Genomic DNA, 22367 nt, shown 5'->3' with positions numbered 1-22367 from the left:
CCTAGAATTCTATCTGTAGAATTCTAAATTGTTACTCAAGCAGGGACATTTTCAGACTTGTTAGCTCTCAAAAAAATTTACCTGTCAGGCACTTTTCTCAGGAAGTTATTGGAAGATGTGCTACCCTAAAGCAATAGAATAAACCAAGAAACAAGATTTTTTAGGATTCAGAAAATGGAAACTCTTACATAAGAAAGAAATGAAGAGAAATCTTAGGATGGTAACTATGCCTTAGGTGTAGAGAGCAGCTAGTCCAAAACGGGGCAAGAGACAGAAGGTTCTGCTAGGAATGTTGGAGGAAGGGAAGGAAAGGAACTGATAAATCTAATATCTGATATAGTAGAACTTAAAAAAAATATAAATGGTATAAGAAAATTAAATATTGATTCAAGATAATAGAAAATCAATAAGTAATAAAGAAATAACATATGGAAGACATTGCTAGTTGCTTGCTCAATATCCATTTTTCTTTATGAACAGACCCTGACGTTCCCAGTGGCAATGTGACCAATTAAAAGCACTCAGTTACCCTGTTCCCTTTTGAAGCTAGAGGTGGCCAAATGAAGTAGCTCTGGCCACAAGTCACTGGTAGGACTTACAAGAAAGCTTATTAAAGGAACCAGACTCACCTGGATGTGCCTTTTTAGTTTCTGCTTTTCGCTTTCCTCTAGTCTGGATCTGAGATATGCCTGAGGGGCAGAGGCCTGCTTTTGACCATTTTTTCAGTCGAGGCATATATATATTTCATGTCTACTATATGCCAGATAGTATTCTCAATGCTGGGGATACCAGTGAACAAAATAGACAAAAGTGACCAATATACCTGTTCTCCTGTGGTTTACATTTCAATTGGGAGATAGCCTTGAAAATGTTGATAAGTGAAATTTAGAGTATGTAAGAAAGTGAAAACCGTTAAAGAAAAGCAAAGCAAGGGGGCAGCCTGGGTGGCTCAGCGGTTTAGCACCGCCTTCAGCCCAGGATGTGATTCTGGAGACACGGGATCGAGTCCCGTATCAGGCTCCTTGCAAGAAGCCTGCTTCTCCCTCTGCCTGTGTCTCTGCCTCCCTCCTCTCTCTCTCTCTCTCTCTCTCTCTCTCGGTGTCTTCCATGAATAAATAAATAAAATTTTAAAAAAAATAAGAAAAGAAAAGCAGGAAAGATAGGGAGTTATGTGTGTGTGTGGGGGGGGGGGCATGATGGGCCTGACCAGTAAAGGCCTTACTGAAATATCATGTGATTAAGACATGAAGGAGTTAGCAATGGAAGATATCTTGAGGAGAGGGTTCCAAGTAGAGGGAATAGCAGATACAAAAGGCCTGAGATGGGAGTATACCTGACACGTTTGAAGAACAGGAAAGAGTCAATATGACTAGAGTGGAATGAGCAAGAAGAGTAGCAGGAATTGAAATCATAGAGGAAAGTAGACACTAGTTATATAGGACTTTCGAGGTCTTTGACAGGACTTGGCTTTTATTCTAAGCGAGGTGGAAAACCCTTGAAAAGTTTTGAGCAGAGGAGTAACTTGTTCTAGTTCACTTTTCATTTGGGTATTATGATAGGAACAAATTGAAGAGAACGAAGATGAGATCAGGGAGTTGGGTTGGAGGGTTGTTGTTATGGTCCAGGTGAATAACGGTGGCCTTGACTGGATGGTAGTGGTTGAGCGGTGCGAAGTGTCCAGATTTGGGGTATATTTTGAGTTTTGAGCCATCAGAATTTGCTGATGAATCAAATGTGGTAGACAGAAAAAATTTCTGTACAGCTATAAGAATGGAATTGCCATTTACTGAATGGGGAAGACTCAGAAGTGACTTTTTTTTAGAAGTGACATTTTTGGACATCAGAGTTTGAAAGGCCATTAGATATTCAAGTGGAGAAGTCAAATAGTTGAGAGAAAAGTCTGGACTGGAGAGATAAATTTGGGAGGCAGCCACACAGAGGATATTAAAGCCAAGAGGTTGATGAAGATCACCAAGGGAGTGAGTGTAGATACAGAACTAGAGGAAGCTAAAGCGCTGAGTCCTGGAATCCTCCGGCATTTGGGGATTGGAGATAGAGAAAGGGAGAGATAAAGAATAGCCAGAGCACACTGGAGGTAGTGTTTATCCTGGAAACCAGGTTTCAAGAAGAAAGTGAAGTATTACTGTTAACATAAGAAACCAGTAGCAAGATGCCTGAGATTGACCATTGGATGGAATAGCACGGAGATCATCAGTGACTTGGTAAAAGCAATTTCAGTAGATGGTGTGGACAGGAACCTGGTCAGAATATATTTAAGAGAAAGTGGGAGTAGAGAAATTAGGAATTAACAGCATAAGAAGGGGTTATGTTACAAAAGAAAATGGAGAAATAGGTCAGGAGCTTGAAGGAGAAGTGGAGTCAAAAGTTTTTACTTCTTTTTTAGATAGGAAAAATAACATCTATTTTTGTTGGTATGCTAATGGGAATGATCCAATAGAGAGAGGAATAACTGATGCAGGGAAAAGGGAGAATTAATTACTGAGTAATGTTCACAGGAAGCCACTTAATAAGGGGGAGGGAATAGAAAGTAGGTGCCTGGTACCTGGTGATATCATGGACCTGTCTTATCTGTCATGGACTGCCTAACTGCAGATTTCTGGTTCTGTGAAGAAAACCAAACCCGTTCTAGTAAGTAATTATTTCCTTTTTTTGTTTGTTTGTTTCTTTACATGCACCTGAATGCAATCCTAAGTGATAAAACATGCTTAGAAATGTGGGCATAGAACCAGAAGGTGCTACCGTAAGAGTTAAAAATGGTCTCATTTGCAAGTGAGATGAGAGGTTGTGGCAGGATTAGACAGTGAACAGTTGTTTTAATTCTAGGTATTCTTCAATATTTTAACAATTTATACCTGTATTCCTTTAACTGAAATCTTTTTTAAACATGCCCAAGCTGCTGTACTAGGGAGTGCCTGGCTGGCTCCAGTCGATAGAGCGTGTGATTCTTGATCTTGGGGTCCTGAGTTTAAGCCTCATGCTGGGCATGATCTCTTTATGGAGATCACTTAAAAAAAATAAATAAAGGTTAAATAGAAGATGTACTAGGAATGCAGGAGATTATGGGGGAGATGTGGAAAGATAAAGGGGGAAGGGAGTAAAGTAGGTGGGAAGGGCCTTTTGACTGAGATGCTGGTCTGAACTCTGTGAAGGGAGAAGGAATGAAAGAAGATTGGGCCGAAGGGGCCTCAGGCTGCAGAATGGTGCTAGGAAAGTTTCAGCCAGGCTAAATGGGGAGTCCCTGAGCCAAAGTTGCTCATTAGAGGAGCCCCCTGTTGAGTTAGCACACAACCATGCTCAGATATTGGCTGGTGGCCACCACAGAAAGTGTAGCTTTTGTCAGTCACCTATGACACCGTTCCCAGTCTCCATCCATTCCTCCTGAAGGAGCTCTGTGTGCTGCATGTCCGTGACCATTATACCCACAAAGATTTACATTAAAAATCAGAACATGTATCTCTATATTTGTACATATACAACATTGTGCCTGAGTAATCTTCATGTTCAGCCAGCCAATTTAATATCATGCCTTAATAAGTACTCTTTTTTTTAGGCAAAAATTTAATTCTTTTCCAGGAAAAACAGAAAATTTACATTGTATCTTGATTACCTTAATCCAAAGTTTGATGATCTATGACAATTCACTGATACAGTAAATATTAATTCTTAAAAATACAGTAAGATGTGAACCCAGTTTTGGAACATGGTTATGACACGGTAAATTTTCAATCTTATAATAATGCATCTTTGTATCATCAATTAACATTTCCTTCCTGTTCTTTTCATAAGTGGTTCTTTCTTCTTTTATTAATTGTTTTCATTTTAAAGCATTTCTTTAAAGAAACTTGTAATTTCCCTGCCTCCGCCCTTGGCATTCATGTCTAATAATGTTTTGGAAGCCTCAAGGTATTTTGCTCCAATGGGAGCTAGTTCAGGACTATGAATTTCCCTCATATATTCAGTTGCAGTTAATAGTAAATATATATAAAGCTAAATGAGTTCAAAATCTGAATAATCTGTCTCGTTGATTTTCATATTTAACAAAATAGAAATGTAGAAATACCAAACATTTATCAACTTTTTAAAGGGAAAGTAGTTTTGCTACCGTAACTAGGAAATGAGAAGACATTTAATGCATTACATTTATACTTATACTGAGTTTTTATACAAATGCCTAAAATGTTTCAAATTTAGAACTTTATATTGGATGCACAAATCGGAATATACCAATTAGTTTAAAAGTTCATTTATAAACCAAGCATCTAAGGTTGGATTTGAGAACCTAACAACTGTATATTCATATTAAGTAGATATACTACTTAAATGATTATGAAATAAAAAGTAGTTATATCTATGCTGCTTATAAAATGGTGTTATATATAAAATATTCACAGTAGCTCTTCACAGTGAAATACCTGTCATTTGGTTGTCTCCTCGGTCTAAGTAGAAGCCTAGATTGAATTGTGAGATCGCAGTTGCCACCGCATGCTAAATAAGTAAAACTCCTTATATCTGTATGCATCCTTCTGCCATAACAGACCCTACTCCTGCCTGAGGCCCAGTCTCCCTGCTTCTATGACTTTGACCTAGATCTGCAGTTCTCAAACTCTGCAATTAGGCATCCTGGGGACTGCAGTGAATTCACAGGAGTCCTGCAGGATATTTAAAAATTTCAAGAAAAACACAAGACTTCTGTCAGATACCACACAAACGAGTAGCTGTAGGTAATACAGGGTTTCAACATGAGCTTACACTATATTTCTTTTAAGGATGTCATAGCTCCATGAAGCTGGCTTTTCAGGATTTGCTGTGATAAAAAGTAGATACATAGAACAGGAGCAAGTACGAGGGTGTCCAATCTGATTTCAAGGTTTGAGAAGTTGTATAGGGCCCAACTTCCATTAGTTCACACATCCTTTTGGTAAGTAATTGTGGTTATTTGGAATTAATTTTTTTCAATGTCTGTTATTATGTTTTCAAATGGCTACTAAGTTGTTGGGACATTCATACTTATTAAGCTGTTGGGATCTATTTATTCAATGGAACTGCAGTTACATTTGGCCTAGGTGCACCATAAGATTCCTGAGACTTGTAGGCTGCCATGAACTGAGAAAGTTTGGGAGCCCTTGGCCTAGACTTTGGATCCCACGTCCTCTGGCCTTCTCAGCATCCCACATGATTGTCATTTCTTTTATGTGTAGTGGAAAGCACAAACTGCTTTATTCTTCCTGGTATCAAATACTGGCTTTACTAACTGTGTGACCTTGGGAAGCTACTTCACCTCTCTCTGCCAGAGGTTATTTAACTATAAAGTGAAGATAAAAACTTATGCTTATTATAAGAAGTAAGTAAGTTAACATATATAGAGAGTGTTTGGTTTCTGGCACAGACCTATGTTTTAAACTTACTGTCAACTGGATATTTCGAATCAATTTCAATTTTTTTAATTAAAAAATATTTTTATTGTGTTAAAACATAACATAAAATTTGCCATCTTAACCATTTTTAAGTATATAGTTCATTAATATTAAATATATTCATACTGTTGTGAAACAAATCTTCAAAACTTTTTCACCCTGAGAAACAAACTCTAATATCCCTTAAACAACAAATCCCCTTTACCCCTCCTCTCAGCCTCTGGCAACCACCATTCTACTTTGCCTCTATGAGTTTGATGATTTTAGATACCTCATATAAGTAGAATCATGCAGTATTTGTCTTTCTGTGACTGGCTTTTTTTACTCAGCATAATATCCTCATGGTTCCTCTATGTTGTGGCATGTGACAGGAATTCCTTCCTTTTTAAGACCACATTTTGTTTATCTATTTGTCCATTGATGGACATTTGGGTAGCTTCCTTCTCCTGAATACTGTGAATAATGCTGCTATGAACATGGGGTAAAAATATCTCTTTGAAGATCTTGCTTTCACTCCTTTTGGATATGTGACCACAAGTTGGATTGTTGAATCAGATGATTGTTCTATTTTTAGTTTTTTGTGGAAACCCCATACTGTCTTCCATAGTAATTGCACCATTTTACAATCCTAGCCATGGTATACAGGGTTTCAATTTCTCTACATCCTCACCAGCACTTGTTTTTTTTGTTTTTTTTTTGTTTTTTTGTTTTTTTGATAGTGGCTATCCTAATGGGTCCGAGGTGATATCTCATTGTGGTTTTGATTTGCATTTCTCTAATGATGAATGATGTTGAACATCATTTCCTTTGCTTTGTTGGCCATTTCTTTGGAGAAATGCCTATTCAAGTGTTTTGCTTTTTTTTTTTAAGGGTTATCTGATTTTTTGTTATTGATTTATAGGACTTTAAAAAAATTTCTTCTGGATGTTAACCCCTTATCAGATGTATGATTTGCAAATATTTTCTCCCATTGTGTGGATTGCCTTTTTACTCTTTTAATTATGTTGTTTGATACACTAAAATCTTAAAGTTTGATGTAGTTCCATTTGCCTATTTTTGCTTTTGTTGTCTTTGCTTTTGGTATTATATTCAAGAAATCGTTGTCAAATCCAATGTCATGAAGCTGTTTCCCTCTGGTTTCTTCTAGGAATTTTATACTTTTGTGTCTAAGTGTAGATCTTTAATCTATTTTGGTATTTTTGTTTATACTGTAAGAGTCCACCTTTGTTCTTTTTGCATGTGGATATCCAGTTATTCCCACACCATTTGTTGAAGTGACTATCCCTTCCCCTTGAATGGTCTCAGGTGTCTTGTTGAAGATCACTTTGACCATGTTTGTGAAGGTTTATTTCTGTGCTCTCTGTTCTGTTCCATGGTCTATAGGTCTGTCTCTATGGCAGAATCACACTATTTAGATTACTGTGGCTTTATAATATATTTTGAAATCAGGTAATGTGGGTTCTCTAACTTTATTCTTTTTAAAAATCGTTTTGGCTATTTGGGATCCCTGAGATTTCCAATTAGCTTTTAAATAAGTGCAACTCTTCTCTTTTTAAACAAATAACCACAAGTCTTAATCATCACTAGCACTACCAGGTCTTATCCCTTTCCTTCAAAAGCAAATTTCTCAAAAGAATTGTCTCTATTTGTCATCTCCTTTTCCTTATTGCTCACTCAGCATTCAGCCAGCTCCACTTGTGCTTTTGTCCTGATTATTATGATGAAAAAGTTGCCACAAGTTTGCAAAAAACGAAATGCAATAGACTTTTTTTTTAGAGCATCATATTAAATATAAAGGAAGATTTAACACTATTGACTACTCCCTTGTTTTTTGTTTTGTTTTAGAGAGAGACAGAGGGGAAGAGGGAGAGGAAGAGAGAATCTTAAACCCCTGATGCAGGGCTTAGTCTCACAACCCTGAGATCATGACCCTGAAATCATGACCTGAGCCAAAAAATCACAAGTTGGTTGGTTAACTGACTGAGCCATCCTTGTGTCCCACCACTCCCTTGTTCTTGAAGTGCTTTTTTCTGTTAATTCTCCTTACACTTTGTTTTTCCAATTTTCTTTCTACCTTTCTGGCATTCTTGGTCTTCTTTTCAGGCCTATACTCCTTTCCTGTGTCCTTGAGTGTTGGAGGTCCTCCATGCCCAATTCTAAGCCTTCTCCTCTTTCCTCTGAACTACTGAATTATCAGATTTATATCTATAGCTTTAGTGGCTGATTTATAGAGCTCAGACCTTTCCTCTTTGCTCCAAATCCATAAATCTAGCTGCCTAGTTGGTGTCTCCCCTTGGGTACCTCAAAGATATTTCAAACACAGTGTGTGTGTGTGTGTGTGTGTGTGTGTGTATTAATTTTTTAATTTTTTAAAAGTAAACTTTATCCCCCATGTGGGGCATCAACTCATAACACTGAGATCAAGAGTTCACATGCTCTACCAACTGAGCCAGCCAGGCACTCCTTTTTTTATTTTATTTTATTTTTTTAAGATTTTATTTATTTATTCATGAGAGAGAGAGGCAGAGACACAGCAGAGGGAGAAGCAGGCTCCATGCAGGGAGCCTGATGTGGACTTGAGGATCACACCCTGGGCCGAAGGCAGGTGTTAAACCATTAAACCGCTGAGCCACCCAGGGATTCCCCCCAGCCAGGCACTCGTAAACATAGTATCTTTAAAATGGAGCTCAGAGCACCTTACCTATTCCTCTTTTGCCATTCCAGTCTCAGTGAATGGCTCTGCCTTCCATCCACTTATAGAAACCAGAAATGTGGAAGTCACCTGTTTATCTTAGAGATTATCTTCTTCTTTACCTAACTCCCTCCACCACACACACATCTAACTAAACTCTTATTCCTACTGATTTTATCTCCTAAATCTCTCTCACATCTGCTGGAGGCCTTCCATCCCTTTGCTCATAACTTTAGTCAAAGCCACCTCACTTCATCTCTCTTCTAGGCTACTTAAACACTTCCTAATGTTTGTTCCTCATCAGTTTATCTTCCACACTGTCGCCAAAATGATTTTTTAGAGGCAAACTGGTCACTCTTCTGCTTAAAACCCTCCTATAACTCTGGAGAATAGATAGGAAACTGAAAACTGATTAACCAGGGCAGGGGAAAGGGAGCATAGGTGGGAGGGATACAGGAAATGGAACAAGACTTCTTTTTTTTTTTTTTTTAAGATTTATTCATAGAGCGCCTGGGTGGCTTAGTCTGTTGGGCGTCTGCCTTCAGCTAATAATCATGGAGTCCTGGGATTGAGCCCCACGTTGGGCTCCCTGCTCAGCAGGGAGTCTGCTGCTACCTCTGTCCCTCACCCTGCTTGTGTTCTCTGTCTCACTCATACTCTATCTCTCAAATAAATAAATATTTTTTTAAAGATTTATGTATTTGACAGAGAGAATGGGGAGGGGGCACAGAGGAAGGAGAGAGAGAATCTCAAGCAGACTCCTCACTGAGCACAGAGTGTGACATGGGGCTCAATCTCATAACACTGAGATCATGACCTGAGCTGAAATCAAAAGTTGGGCTCTTAACCAACTGAACCACCAACAGTGCCCTAGGAACAAGACTTTTAACTGTTACCTCCGTATAATTTGTTGTTTTCTTTTAGAAGTACATGAATTGGGGATCCCTGGGTGGCTCAGTGGTTTGGCGACTGCCTTTGGCTTAGGCCGTGATCCTGAAAATCAGGGATCGAGTCCTATACTGGGCTCCCTGCATGGAGCCTGCTTCTTCCTCTGCCTCTCTCTCTCTCTCTCTCTCTCTCTCTCTCTCTCTGTCTTTCATGAATAAATAAATAAAATCTTTAAAAAAAAGTACATGAATGTATTATCCATTCTAAAAATTAAATCAGTAAATTGAATTTTATTTCTTTTCAAAGATTTTGTTTATTTGAGAGAGAGAATGCATGAGGGAGAGAACATGTAGGAGGAACAGCAGAGGGAGAAGGAGAAGCAGGCTCCCTGTGAACAAGGAGCTCCACGTGGGGCTCAATCCCAGGAAATCAGAACCTGAGCTGAAAGCAGATGCCCAATTGACTGAGCCACCCAAGTGCCCCCAGTAAATTGAATGTTAAAAATTGTAGCATCATACTACTCTTAAAGTCTAGATTGAACTCCTCCCAATCTACTTACCTTTTTTTTTTTTTTTAAAGATTTTATTTATTTATTCATGATAGTCACAGAGAGAGAGAGAGAGAGGCAGAGACACAGGCAGAGGGAGAAGCAGGCTCCATGCAGGGAGCCCAACATGGGATTCGATCCTGGGTTTCCAGGATCATGCCCCGGGCCAAAGGCAGGCCCTAAACCGCTGCGCCACCCAGGGATCCCTCTACTTACCTTTTTAACTTTATCCCCTACTATACTCTCTTTTAAAAATTGGGGCTCCTGGGTGGCTCAGTCGGTTAAGTGTGCTGGATGGACTCTTGATTTTGGCTCAGGTCATGATCTCAGGGTGGTGAGATTGAACTCCAGGTTGGGCTCCATGCTGGGCGTGGAGTCTGCTTAAGATTCTCTCTCTCTTTCTGACTGCATGTTAAGGGTGTGTGTGTGTATGTGTGTGTTTAAATTAACTCAGGAAGTGCTCTTGTCAGTCTTTAAGAAGTGATGTTTATGTAAAATTTCCAAGCTTTTCTGGAACATCTTCAAAGATTAATATTTCACAGACTCTGCCTTGGGAAATACCCTTTTAGATTTGAACTATATTAGCATTTTATTACAGAGAAGAAGCAGAATGTTTCAGGGGCAACTGCTATTCCTAGTCAAAGAGAATAAACAAAATGTTTTATTAAGATGGTAGATTTTAGATAAATTAAAATCAGGAGAATACTGGTGAGTTTGAAATCTGTTGGGTGAAGGTGAGCAATTAAAAATGGTAAATTCAAACTAAGGGAAATGAAAAAAGATGCAGTGATGATCTTTATTCCCAGTTTTAATATTTTAAAATAAAAAATAATTAGGGACACCTGTCTGGCTCATTTGGCAGAACATGTGACTCTTGATCTCAGGGTTGTGAGTTCAAGCCTCATGCTGAATGTGGAGCCTGTTTAAAATAAACAAATAAAGAATAAAAAATTTAAAATAATTAAAAAGACTCCTTATCACTGTAAACTGGCAGACAATAAAAACAGGTATATATAAAAAGTAAAAGTACCCCCCGACCCCAAGTTCATTCCCCGCTCCATGATAACCACTTTCAGCAGTTTGGTTTATGTCCTTCCTCCATGCATTTTCAAACATTCCTCTGTGTTTATGTATGCATATACATTTGTTTTTAAAGTAAGTGGAGGGACTCCTGGGTGGTTCAGTGGTTTAGCGCCTGCCTTTGGCCCACGGCGTGATCCTGGAGTCCCAGGGTCAAGTCCCACATCGGGCTCCCTGCATGGAGCCTACTTCTCCGAACTCTGCCTGTGTTGTATCTCTGCCCCTCTCTCTCTGTGTCTTTCATAAATAAATAAATAAAATCTTAAAAAAAAAAGTAAGTAGAATTACTCTGTACATATTGTTCTGTAACTTGCTTCACTTAACAGTGTATAACATACCTTTCAATATCTATATCTACTTCCTTATTTTTAGTAGGTGCATAATAATCCATAATTTGGATTTACCATGTTTTGAACAATACTCTTTTTAATAAGTAAGGGAGTTGGACATGGATGAACAATTTAATAATATTAAGGCAGTATAAGAAAAAAAGAGAATGTTGGTTTTTTTTTTTTTTTTAAGTAAGTGAAATTGCAGAGGAGAGGGACTCCAGTTTTCTATTTGATCCTTTTAGTAAGGAGCCACTATTGTAGTTCATTTTCAGTATGATTTAAATTCTGACTTCTTAGAAATGCATTTTGTGGCATAAAGGCATCTCTGTAAGACCATGAAATAAGAGATGTATTTGTGACTAGATATTTTAAGAGCTGCTGCTTTGTTTTTAAACAGCTTTATAGAAAAACACCGAAGACATATAAGAAGTTAAAAAAACCATCCATAATCCCAATTTTTGAAAAGTCTATGAGGCTAAAAGTAAAAATTCATGCCTCTTGCTCCTAATTTCACCTCTTTGAGATACCTGGCATCAATGGTTTTGGGCATATTTTTTCTGACATTTTCTTGTATTTATACAGATAATTTCTACATGCATATGTATATAATACACATATCACACTACTTTTTTTCCTTAAAAAAATGGGACGATGCTATTTATGCAGGCCTGCAACTTTTGGAAATTCTGCACCTCCCCCTCCAACTTCAACAATGTATCATAGACAATGTATCAGAAACTTCTGATTAAACTTATCTTTTATGTTATCTCCATTTGTTTTCTTCTACTAACAACATTCACAAAAACCAAACTCAGAAGCAGCTGATTTATTAACTAGCATGGCAATTTATTAATTTATAGTGTCAGATATATCTGGCATCATAGATTTTGTTCATTTGCTTGGGGGCATTCCCACCTAATAGCTGAATTACTCAAGAGACTATAGATAAGAATGTTGATTGGTGAGCTGAAAATTAGAACAAAAGCAAGGAGGTGTTCTTACAGGATATTTCTATCAAGCTACAGTAGCTCTCTGACTTGCCCTGGAGCTCTTTCTGTCTTGACAACAGGCATTAGTCATCACTTATTGCCCTGAACATCTAGAAACATACAGAACAGACTTCCTCCAGGCTCCTGATTTGAACTGTGCACTGCTCACCACTCCATTTAAGATACCTGACCAGGTCCTCAGTCATTACCCTTTCTTTATGTATTGAAAATGTTGATTAGAATTTGATGATCCCCCAAATCTGCTTGATGAAGGTAGGAAAAACACGTTCACCTCCACAGCAGCTCATTTAGGAACCCTCTCCTCAGGTGAGCCTCTGTGGAAGTGACTCATATATGGAGCTTATGATCCTCAGTGTCTCCAGACATTGCCAGATGTCCCCTGGTGGTCAAAATCAACCTCAGTTGAGAACCACTGGTTTAGAGGGAGAGTGGTTTAGAGTGAAGAAAGAGCCACAGAGAGGAAAACTGGATGGGATATAACATGGAGGTAAATGGAGAAATTAGAGTTAAGGATGTTAGTTTTCAGTGGTGTGAGAATATCGGATCTGTCCTATGTCTTGGTCTACTTTCCCACTAATTATGAGACTTTAAAAAAAAATAATTATGAGACCTTTGGTTAGTTGCTTTACCCTCCTGATTGTTAGTAAGTATGAAGCTTAGCCTTGTTACTATTTTTTTTTTAACTTTTATACTTATTAGGTACCAGAGTTGTACTAGCATTTTACAGACATTATAATGTGTATAAAAGTCCTCTGTAAATTATAAAATTTTGTACAAAAGTGCTGTGCTATCTGATATGATTTCCTGTTCACTTTTCACCACTGCTTTTATCTCTTTTGATCTTTAAAACTACTGACAAATAGGGGAATCCCTGGGTAGCTCAGCGGTTTGACACCTGCCTTCGGCCCAGGGCATGATCCTGGAGTCCTGGGATCGAGTCCCACATTGGGCTCCCTGCATGGAGCCTGCTTCTCCCTCTGCCTGTGTCTCTGCCTCTCTCTCTCTGTGTCTCTCATGAATAAATAAATAAAATCTTTAAAAAATAAAATAAAACTACTGACATTTATTTTTGACTTGTTTTGTGTGTGTGAATTTCACCATGATTATAAATATTTTCTAGGAATCATCACTTTATGTAATATACATAAACATAAAAGAGGTGGCTTGAAAATTACATTAGGGAATAAAAAGTAGCATTACTCATAGTAAGTGAGAAAATGAGATTTCTTATATTGAAATAGACCTAGCAGGGCAAATTTCTAGGCATGTATCTATTCCATATATTGAGTAACACCATACAAATCTTTGGAAAACCCCATTGTTAACACTTCTCCATCCAGAAAAATGCCTATTTATTTCTTGTCCTTTTGTTTCTTGTCCTTAAGTCAGTTCCCTCTGGTGAGTCAATTAAATTTTTTTCGTCCTTGTCTTAACTGCATTCACTTTTGTTTCTCTACTTTAATGGATTAGTCAGGCATGATTTCCTTCTATACTCAAATGTTTGCTGAAAGAAGGAATAAATTACAGAAGACATGTTATCTTTCTTTTAGCAGTTTATCTGCTAAAATGATCAGTGACACTACTCTTCATTAAAGATTTCCACAATGTAAAATTGTTTGACTATCTATAGCTCTCAGTTTCTCCAGAATTAATCCCATGGATTGGATTGGGGACAGAATTGAGTGAGGTGTTGTGTACCATTGTGATGTAAATTCACTGGACCTCCATGAGAGTGGCTCTATAAAACCTTAAATATTTGCTTCAGCCCTGGAATTCACTCCAGTGGCCCTAATACTTTATTGCCTCTCTAAATTGTAGTGTTTAGGTCCTGCTGTCTCCCATCTATCTGCTAATGATTTTGGAGATCAGTCTTTGCTGCCTGTTCATAACTTAATTTTCAGATCATGGATTGAGCCTGTTACTCATTGTTGATTTTTAGTACTGACCTTGTATACCTTTACTTTTCATTTTTTTCCTCAGATGTGATAATAATCACATGGATTTGGGGAGAGTTTTCTTAACCAATGAGAATATTGAATTCAGTGGGATTGTTTTTGATCACTATTATAAAACATCTCATTCACAATTATTGTACCAGTTCTTCTTGAATACTTGAGACCAAGTGTGAGACCCACTCTTCTCTGTGGGTATTAAACTCTCTCTTCTAGGAAGCAACTATTAATCATAACCAAACCTCCATGTCTCTCTGAAACGAGGTCTTCTCCTGTATTCTTTATATACTCTACTAACATGTGTCTTCCTTATTCACCATTGTATCCCCTTCTATATAGTTGTTGCATTATATGGGAGGCACTCACATCTTGACCTAGTGGATGAAATGAAACTCAGGTTCTTGTGGTTGTTTATGTTTTGTTTGGATTAATAGTATCATCTGATGTAATTTTCTTTTTCTTTTCCCAGTGCCATTTCACCTCCAATTAAATACTGAATCTAAGGTTAGGAGAAATCACTCGAAGAGCCATCTGAAGATTGTGGGAATCATTTGCCACTTTTTAAAAGAGAAAGCCTCTTTGGTATGAGCTTATTGGAGAAAATGAGAAGGAGAGATGATAAAGTCAATGGAAAAAAACATGTACAAAGCAGAAATAATAAGAAAGATACTTCCTGTCTACGAGGCCATCTGAGAAAAGAAGTTTTCATTCTTATTTTGCCCTAGTCATGTTCTGCACAAAGAACGTTAAAATTGGAACAATTTTGGGAAATCTCATGGGCCTTCCATTGATCCTGTGGATCTATTCTCAAGCTCAGATCTGCTCTGTAGTGGCTTTCCTTTACTTCTCTCGTCTTTTTCATTTTCTGACCTGTCAGAATTCTCCAATTCCTTGCAGTAAGATAGGACAATATCTTTTTTTTTTAAGATTTTAATTATTTATTCATGAGAGACACAGAGAGAAAGAGGCAGAAACACAAGCAGAGGAAGAAGAAGCAGGCTCCATGCAGGAAGCCCGATGCAGGACTTGATCCTGGGACCCCTGGATCACGCCCTGAGCCAAAGGCAGACGCCCAACCACTGAGCCACCTGGGCATCCCAAGATAGGACAATATCTTAGTGTCCCTTTTCCTTCTTGATCTGCCGAATCTTATGTAGGCCATTTTTATTTTAGAGAGTTTAAAAGCAAACCTTTTTGGGAAACAGGTGGAAACACTTTCCTGTCTGAACCTGAATATTCTTTTCCTGAACTTCAGACAATTTTTTCCTGATTCTGGTTATCTCCATTACTATATCCAGGACTATCTTTGGCACCAGTACTTGGAAACTTTATGCTTTCCCACAGGTTGTTTTATAAAAATGTTAATTAGCTTATTTATCTATATCTTCTTATTTCAAAATCTAGTGTCAGAGATACCTCTAGGCCACAAGACATTTAGAGATCTATAATGATGCACATAGCTTGATCCTAATGAGTACCCAGACTAACTCAATAAGAGTGCTAACGTGACCTTTTAACACCTCTACAGATTGGAATGCTTCAAACCTCAGACCATGGGCCTCTTTCTCTTTCAACTTTTATTGATTGAGTGAAAATTTTTTTTTCCTCATGGCTCTAGAGAGATCAGTGTGCTGTCAGGGTTGCATTCTGTTAAGGCCCCTCACCCTGGCTTATAGACAGCAGTCTTCTTACTATATCGTTATATGGCCTTTCCTCTGTTTGTGGACATGGAGGGGGAGAGAGAGGGAGAAAGAGCGAACTTTCTGCTTTATCTTCCTCCTCTCACGAGGATATGAGTCAGAGTGGATTGTGGCCCCAACCATATGACCTCTCTAACTCATTTTTTAAGGACAGCTTATCCAGTTCCATGACTTTAAACACTACCTTTATATTCTTGATGACTCCTAAATATATATCTCCAGCCCTTAAATCACCCTAAGCTTCAGACTCATTTCTAGTTGTCTACTCAATATCTCTACTCATATATCCACAGACACGATAAACTAACATGTTCAAAACCAAACTTTTGATTCCCCCTAAATATGTATTTCTTTGAGTCTTGCCTATCTCATTAAATCCACTTGCTCAGCCCAGATATTTTTGAGTTTTTCTCTTGTATGCCATATCCAGTCCTTCTGCAGGTCCTGGTTGATTCCCTCTAAAATATGTCTCAAATCTGTCCACATATCATTTCCTCTAGCATTGCCATTCTATCCAAGCCATTATCGTCTCTCACCTGGACCACTGCAATAGCCTCCTAATAGTCTCCTAGCTTCTACTTTTGCCCATACCCCTCTTTAAAACATAAATTAGATTATAATTCTCTGCTGCTTAAAATCCAGTAATTTCTCATCAACCTAACCTGGCCCTATAGCTACCTCTTTGATTCCATCCTCTATGAATATATATCACTGTCACTCATTTCCCCTTAGCTACTTTGCCCTAGCTTTCTTCAGTCATTCCAGGCACATTCTGACCTTAGAGTTTTTGCATTTGCAGTTCTCTGCCTCGATTCCCTTTCTCCAAATAATGCTATGATTTGTTCAATAACTTCATTTGGGACTGTACTCAAATGTCATTTCCTTAGAGAGGTTTTTTTTTTCTTTATTAGTCATTCTCCTAAAAACAGCATTCTCCTAAAATCCCCATCCTTACTGTGCTTTATTTTTCTCTGTAGTTCTTTTTTTTTTATTTATGATAGAGAGAGAGAGAGAGAGAGGCAGAGACACAGGCAGAGGGAGAAGCAGGCTCCATGCACCGGGAGCCTGATGTGGGATTCGATCCCGGTCTCCAGGATCGCGCCCTGGGCCAAAGGCAGGCGCCAAACCGCTGCGCCACCCAGGGATCCCTTCTCTGTAGTTCTTATTGCCATCTGACATTATACCAAAGTTCTTTGACTGTACCTTGTGTCTACATGAGAATGCAAGCTCCCTGAGGTGAGGGAGGGCAAGGGCTTTGTTATGTTCACTGCTGTTGTCTTCAGTACCTAGAATAGGGCCTGGCTTTTACAAAATGCTAAATATATATTTGTGGAATGAGTGAATTGAATATAAGGATAAGTGGCTGCACGTATCCTTTGAACAAAGATTCTGAAGGAATGCTGAAACTCAGTGGGCAGGATTCACAGTTCCCAAATCATTGCTCCTATCTCCATGTGGTATCTACTGCAGCACGCATGCTTTCTTTCTTACTGTACCTTGACACTTACCCTTCGAATCCTTTCTAGCTTAAGTCCACCTTTTACTTACTCTCACAGGTTGCACTTTATATCTCCATCCCACAAGACTGGTCTTTTAGAATTACCTTTCTGAGATAGCAAATGCTCAAACATAGAAACAGCAGTTACTATTAGGAGATGAGGGTTAGTTCATGATGCTGGTGCCTAAGAGCAGAAAATAAGGAGTAAGAAATTTGGGACTTGGACAAATTAAATTCTGCAGTTCTGGAGGAACTTGCACATATCTTGGAAACAATATCCTTATGAAATCATAGCAACTGGGGAAGGTGACAAAAGGATAGTACTGGTGACAACTCACCTGGAGTCTAGTGTACCCTATTTAGTATTGAGTCCAGTCTGGGCACAAGATTTTTAGAAAGACAAAAATAGGTGTTCAGAGATGGCAAAGAGTATAGTGAATACACATCATACGAGTATTGGTCGAATAATAATAATTGCAAACATTTACTATGTGCTAGGCATTCTAAATACTGTTTGTAAAAAGTTATTTAATGCTCATCCTATGATGTAGATGTTACTCTATCTTTTTGGATGAGGAAATGAAGTTACAGAGAAGTTAAGTAACTCCACAAGGTCCCATAGCTAGTAAGAGGTAGAACCAATGCTGATTTCATTCCGATTTCAGAGTCCATGCTTAACACTGTTACTATCTTTTAATATTTTAATATATGCTATTGAAAAATTCAGGTTATTATGGAAGTTCTTGGAAGGCAGTATTTTTACCTCAGCTCAAGTGTCACCATCTCCCTATTCGATATCCCTAGTCTCCCCAGTATGTACTCCTATAATAGGACCAGCAGTAGCACTTTATTACACTTATTTGCTTGTATCTCTGCCCCTCTCAACCTGCCTTTAACCTATTTTGAGGATAATATTTTATTCTCTTTTGAGCCATTAAACTTAGTTTAGTGCTTGCCATATAATCAACATTCAGTTTTTGTTGAATGAAAAAAATGAATGATCTCTAAATCAATTAGTAAGATAATGAACTCCTAATCACTGGATGTATTCAAGCATGGACTGAATACTTGAGGGATGGTTGAAGGGATGCTGCAGAAGGAACTTCCATATTTGTGGAAGATTAGACTAAGTTTCTTTCTGACCATGAATAATCTGATCCTATAATGAGTTAAATTATGATTTTTTTTCTTCAAACATTTCATTAGCACCTAGTGTATGCCTGGTATTGTTTTAGACATTGAAGAAACAAAGATAAAAGTTGCCTAGCCAGTATCCATAAAGAGCTGGTAGTCAGTGGATAATTAAGAAAAGAGATGCTCAAGATTATAGATGTAAAGTTTTAGTAGATAAAAATAAATAGAAAAGGAACAGATCTTAGACATGTTTTGAATAAATGGGGGAGGGGGAAAAAAGCTGTGACATAGGGGGGAACTAGGTATGAAAGATGACCCTAAAACTGCCTGCCTGAGAAGGGAGAATTTAAAGTAAAGACCATGTGCTATGTTATGGGGGAATTTCCCAAAGGGAAATATCAGTGTTAGCCATCAAAGTGTATTGCAGGGCTGGATGTAATTCAGTAGGGATTAATTTGTGAATATTTTGAAATTCTTGGAACAAATGTTCTTATTAGTTTCCCAAATGAATAAAAATGATCACATCTTCATGCCGTCTGCCTCCTTTAGGGGCTTTGACATTAAATGGACAATCTATTAAGTCATGTGGGACACTTCAGTTTCTTTTCCTATTCATATGCCTGGAATCTGTTGTGCAGTGGGGAAGTAATAGTCTTTCTTTATATTAGCCTGGTCCCTCTTGCTGCTCATCCTTCACACATGTCTAAATATGTCTTGACACAGAATCATCCTTTCTAGCTGGGACATGATGCCTAGGTAGGTGGGGAATTCCCCTGTTTTGTTTAAAATCATAGTTGTCTTTGAGTTTGGCTAGCATGTTGATAATTAGTTTACTGACAATTGGTTTTTTTCTTTTTATACCATATGCTATTGCATGATTCATCTGCCTTGAGTCTGTTGCCTTGAAGGTGAAACAATTTCTTCCAATGTTGATATTTCATAATCTCATAGATAACAAGCATACGCATATGCATAGTCCTTTCAGAAGTTTTAAACATTTGGAGATGAATGAATTATGTTGCCACAAATGGAAAGGAGCAGTATAACATCATAATGGTGATATCCAGTCATCTTTTCTTGGGTGGTTGGATGAACACTGGTATTGGTAAAGCCCAGCTATTTTACTATGTGTATCTCTTTTTGAGAAATTGTTTGTGGTATGTATTATTTATTCATGAATTTTATAGTTTGACATTTTACTTTAGTTGCCTAGATTTACATGTATTTTAATATAAACTGACAAGATCTTTGTTTGTAGAAGTGGGGTTTAAATTCCAAATAAATTGTAGCGTTCACTGTTTATAGTCTAATGTAGCATCTTTTTATATTTGGTGTATAGCAAACCTTCAGAAATCTCTTAATTTGACATAAATAGTAATCTTTCGAAATACTTTAATAGAACATAGTAGATTTCTGAATGCAATGCAAAACAGTTACTTCTACATGGGTGCTTTTTAAGTGTTTTGATGATTAGACTACTGATAATCATGGACTAAATTCAGTTTCTGCACAAAGCTTTATTCACTGCATTTATTGTGTGGCATCATTTAGTCACCTGTATCTTTTAACTCAGAATGGCAGTGATTGTTTCTGATGAAGAAAAACTCTTTATAATTTCATGGTGTAGATGCCTATGTATATATATCTTTATAATTTATATATTTGAAGAGAGATTTTTTTTTAAAAGACTCTAATTCTCAGTATATCTCCTCTCCCCCTCTGACTCCTTTACCTGGTTTTAGCTCCTCTTTGGTTCAGGTGTGCTGGTGTCCTTAAGCCTCTCTGGGCCACAGCTGGAGAAAGTGGTGATTGACAGAAGCCTGGTGGGGAAGCTCATCTCTGACTCCATCAGTGATGGTAATTACCCCCATGTGCAAATCAATTGCCTACATAAACAGTGGTGCAGGAGAAATAGTGTGTCAACAGGTACACTAATTATTACCACTGGGGACTTGCAAACACAAGTAATCGCTTATAATAGCATAGTTACAACCCCTGGGACCAATACAGGTTTTGACTAATATTTAATACCAAAATTTTGTCAAGCACTGGGCTCATATTCTGAGTATTTTTCACTTTTTCATTTAAAAAATGTGAACATATTTTCAAAACAGGGTGGGGTTTTTTGTGTGTGTTCTTTCAAAATTAATCCCCTATTGACATTTCAAATATTTTTCACTTTCAAATGAATTTTGAATGAATGACCCAAACATGTCAATACAGGCACCAATAAAAAAAAAAATCTGTAATTTGCTAGTAGGAAGATCCTTTGTTACCAAAATCTATGAATACTAACTTTTGAGAAAATTTAGGCAATATTTCTAAATATCAAAAACCAATGCCAAATATACTAGATAAAGCTGGATCCTTTTAAGTGTACCATAATCAGTATATAATTGCTACAAAGCACATAATCAAGGGGTACCTGGGTGGTATAGTTGGTAGGATGTCTAACTTTAGGTTTCGGCTTGGGTTGTGAGTTCAAGGTCAGACATCAAGCCCGGTGTCAAGCCCTGTGTTGAGCTCCATGCTTGGCACAGAGTCAGAGTTAGCTTGGATTTCTCTCTTCCTCTCCCATTGTCCCTCTCCCACCCTCACCCTCCCGTGCACATGTGGGTATGCACTCTCTCCCTTCCTCAAATAAATAACTCTTTAAAAAAACACATGAAAAAATATTTTAAACCAGTTATTAAAAAGGTAGGATACTGACATTTATTGAGCCCTAAAAGGCTCTAAGATCCATGTCAACCTACTTATTTAACCAAAAAAGCGTTATATGGTATAGTTATTTCTATTTTATAAATAAAGAAATTGAAGCTAAGACACTAAGGAACATGCCCACAAATGAGATACTAAGGAACAGCTCGAAAATAACACAACTGAGATTGTAACCCAGGTTCTAGCTGTAGAGCCCATTTTCTTTCTGCTATACTGTGCTGATTCCTGAGGTTTTTAAGGTCATATTCTTTTATTGAAGGTAAAAAGGTTTAAGAAACAAGTGGCATTATCATTAGTGATTGAAAATTCTCTTTATCCTAACTGAATAATCAAAACAAAGTGTGAGCTAGTGGACAGAGGTGAGAATACAGAAACCTTCCTTCTGCCATGTGCTCTCACTAGCTACCTCTGAATAAATTGGACACAATTTCATCATCCTCCAGAAAAGCACTTTGCAGGATGGCTATAATTAGCAACATTCATGACAATAATAAGCTGGGGATGGGATTGTAAGTATGCCATTTCTTCTTCCTTACAGGAACATGGTGTCAAGGAAGCTTCCTATGGAAGAGTTTCCGTTTTCATATGTGTAATAATTGACCCCTCTGTTCACACTGCAAACAAAATAGTGGCTGTGATGATTTTGTCGTGTTGATGCTCCTCTCTAAGAATTAAAAGGAGATTTCCAACACTATTCATGTCTTTGAGATATCTCTTTTTACTTGTTTCTTTTATTTATACCCAAAATAATACACTCTCATGAGACCATGATAACAATGTGATTTCTTGGCAGTTCTCCAGATTCTCCTGTAATTGTGTAGATATACTCTTCGTTGCTGCTTGCATAGCCAGGGGTATGGAAGTAAAGAAAAATATATGAAACAAATCCCTATTATACTAAGTTTTTATCAATAATATTTATAACATTAATAGCCCTTTATGTAACTCATGAATTTTAATTGTCTACCTACTTGTGTGCATTAGAAATAAAGCTGTAGAAATATTTTTGCTAATCTTCATTACTAGATATTAACTTATGTGATGTGCATATTGAGCGTAATACCCTTTATTTCATTCAGCTTGTATTCATTGATGAAAGAAGGTTCACTGATGAGAAATTTAAAAATATAAAACATACAGGGATGCCTGGATGACTTGTCAGTTAAGCATCTGACTTTTGCTTGGGTCATGATCTCAGAGTCTTGGATTGGAGCCCTGTGTTGTGCTCCCTGCTTAGTGGGGAGTCTGCTTCTCTCCCCTTTCCCCATCCCCTGCTTGTGTGCATGTGCACTCACAAATGAATGAATGAATGAATGAATGAATAAAATTGGTGGAAAACATTGATCTGTATTCCCTAAAAAATGAATTTATTCTCACGTGG

General features: G+C 37.7%; 1 protein-coding gene across 1 annotated transcript in view; it reads left to right on the top strand.

Annotated features, from left to right (window-relative positions):
- WDPCP (WD repeat containing planar cell polarity effector) overlaps positions 1 to 22367 on the top strand; it is a 346888-nt gene that overhangs the window by 38889 nt on the left and 285632 nt on the right. The window contains exon 7 of the mRNA XM_055329451.1: positions 20011 to 20125. Coding sequence (XP_055185426.1) covers positions 20011 to 20125 — 115 coding nt within the window. The remainder of the gene's footprint in view (positions 1 to 20010; positions 20126 to 22367) is intronic.

Source organism: Nyctereutes procyonoides, unplaced genomic scaffold (genome assembly GCF_905146905.1).
Source record: "Nyctereutes procyonoides isolate TBG_1078 unplaced genomic scaffold, NYPRO_anot_genome, whole genome shotgun sequence".
Lineage (NCBI taxonomy): Eukaryota > Metazoa > Chordata > Mammalia > Carnivora > Canidae > Nyctereutes > Nyctereutes procyonoides.
Note: the sequence above shows the minus strand (reverse complement) of the source record. Positions and strands in the feature narration are given on the sequence as shown.